General features: G+C 31.7%; 1 protein-coding gene across 1 annotated transcript; it reads left to right on the top strand.

Moving 5' to 3' along the window:
* The first annotated feature begins 819 nt into the window (after positions 1 to 819).
* On the top strand, positions 820 to 1,758 carry LOC105746824 (olfactory receptor 6C74-like). The gene has a single exon (XM_012528042.3). The coding sequence runs from the start codon at positions 820 to 822 to the stop codon at positions 1,756 to 1,758; it is 939 nt and encodes a 312-aa protein (XP_012383496.3).
* The last annotated feature ends 813 nt before the right edge of the window (positions 1,759 to 2,571 follow it).

Here is a 2,571-nt window from a genome sequence, read left to right as displayed (position 1 = left end):
TGAATCTGGTTGAATAATTGAGAAAGAATCATTTGAAATTTCTTTCAAAATTTCAACAAATATTAATTTTGATTCTCATTGTACTAAAATTCATAAAAGCTCATTCCACTAAAATAAGTCTATTTGACCATAACATGGAACAGAAAGACCAACCGGAAAAATAGAATTTTCAGAATATAACCAAATTTTAAAAACTAAATTAAATAAATTCAGACCTGATTAGCTGATTTAAGTGCAAGTATATGAAAAAGGTATACTTCAGTAAAGGAAATGGGCAGGAGAATATTTTAACTATATAGGACTACATCAAGCTAATCTTAAAGAAAAAGAATTTTTGTGGATTCAGTAAGATTGCAGGAAGTATTTCTTGGTTTTATTTAAAACTTTAAATCAGAGAAACTTACAGACACATGGAAAATGAAATATTAAAACCATTCTGTTACAAAGTAAAAAAAGATCTGAAAAGAGAATTTAAAAGATGAGTAACCAAGAGAGGGTAATGTAATAAATAGAATTAAGCCTGTGCTTCTTAAAAGAAAGGAGGAAAAAAAGCCTAATATGGATGATGAAATGCATACAATTGAGGTTGAAGGCAAGCACTTGATTCATAAATATTTCTTGCACCTTCCCACTTCTTAGAGATGGAAGATGAAACACCATAGAAAACCAAGTAATGTTAAAAAAAAATAAGGTAAGCATTCAAGTGACTAACTTGGATCATTCATATCACTTTTAAATCCATACTCAGTGAGTCCTTCTAAACTTACAAATAATTATCTCTTTTTCTCAGACCTGATGTAATTCAGAAGGTATTTAATCATGAAGAACCATACAATGGTAACAACATTCATTCTTCTAGGACTAACAGATGACCCCAACTGGCAAATTGTAATTTTCCTCTTTCTATTTCTAACATATTTATTGAGCATTTCTGGAAATCTGATGATCATACTTCTCACCCTGGTGGATTCTCATCTAAAAACACCAATGTATTTCTTTCTTCGGGTTTTCTCCTTCTTAGAAATCTCATTGACATCTACCTGTATCCCTAGATTCCTGGTCAGCATTGTGACTATGGATAAAACAATTTCCTATGAGGCTTGTTTATCCCAATTATTTTTTCTCATCTTCTTTGGTGCATCAGAGTTTTTCCTGTTGGCTGCCATGTCCTATGACCGCTATGTGGCCATCTGCAAACCTCTTCATTATGCAACCATTATGAGCAGCAAAGTGTGCATCCAGCTAGTTCTTGGTTGTTGGTTGAGTGGGGTGTTAGTAATCTCTCCTGGACTCATCATGATCCTGGGGTTGGAATTCTGTGATGCCAATGTTATTGACCACTTTGCTTGTGATTATTCTCCTGTACTGAAACTCTCCTGCACAGACACACAGGTCATAGAATTACTAAGTTTTGTCTTAGCTATTATCACACTGCTGATTACATTGACCTTAGTGATACTTTCCTATGCACACATCATAAAAACAATTCTGAAGATCCCTTCTGCCCAGCAGAGGAAAAAGGCTTTTTCTACCTGTTCCTCCCACATGATTGTTGTGTCTCTTTCTTATGGCAGCTGTATTTTTATGTATATTAAACCTTCTGCAAAGGAAAGAGTATCCTTAAACAAGGGTGTGGCAGTACTCATCACTTCAATTGCACCTGTATTAAATCCTTTTATATACACACTAAGAAATAAACAAGTGAAACAAGCCTTGAAGGATATATTTTTTAGAAGTTTCGTGACGACCTTAACATAATAGATTTGCCTTTATACAAGTATATCTCTACACCTTATTGACAATGGCAACATATATCAGCTACCCTTTTAACATATTCCTTTATTTTATTTTCATGTGAAGATTTAATGACTCAAGTCAATCAGAAGCAGCCTTCTGGTGCTACTACCTGTATTCATGATATATTTTTATTCATTGTTGGACACATTTAATTTTTTTAACTTAATTCTTTGATTTTGTTCAACCTCAAGTTATTACACTATGAAATCATTTCAGAAATAGTACAGCTCCATGTTTTCTTGTTGTACTAACAATAAACTCCACCTGTGAAAACTATAAGTATTGATTTTTTAAGTCTCTTGGAATGATTTTGTTTTTATATTACACAATGTATATATTGTAGCAAAATTTATGATGTTTCCAGAAATATGATAATGAAATTCAAAGAAGTTTTCATATTCATGCTTAATGAAGATACCTAAAAAAATCTCAAAATTTCAATTCTTCTGTAAATTTAAGTAGGCTTTTTCATGTAAGAAAGAGTGCTGTATATCAGAAACAAATTTAATTTGTCTAGGTAGATTTTGCATTGTTATACAGCAGTAAATGTTAGATCTTAAATTTGTATGTAGGTTTTATAATTCAAATCATATTCAAGTAATAACTGCAATATTTCTTTTATGTGAGCATAATGGGATTACTTTATTTGGAAAAATTTAGGAATTAATAACAACTCTTCCAAAATATTTGAAAATCCATCTTAGGAGGCAGAGAAGATTGGTTCTGAATAATACCAGAGGACACAAGTAAAGCTAATGTTTGAGATTTTTGAGA

The sequence above is a fragment of the Dasypus novemcinctus genome, chromosome 12 (genome assembly GCF_030445035.2).
Source record: "Dasypus novemcinctus isolate mDasNov1 chromosome 12, mDasNov1.1.hap2, whole genome shotgun sequence".
NCBI lineage: Eukaryota > Metazoa > Chordata > Mammalia > Cingulata > Dasypodidae > Dasypus > Dasypus novemcinctus.
Note: the sequence above shows the minus strand (reverse complement) of the source record. Positions and strands in the feature narration are given on the sequence as shown.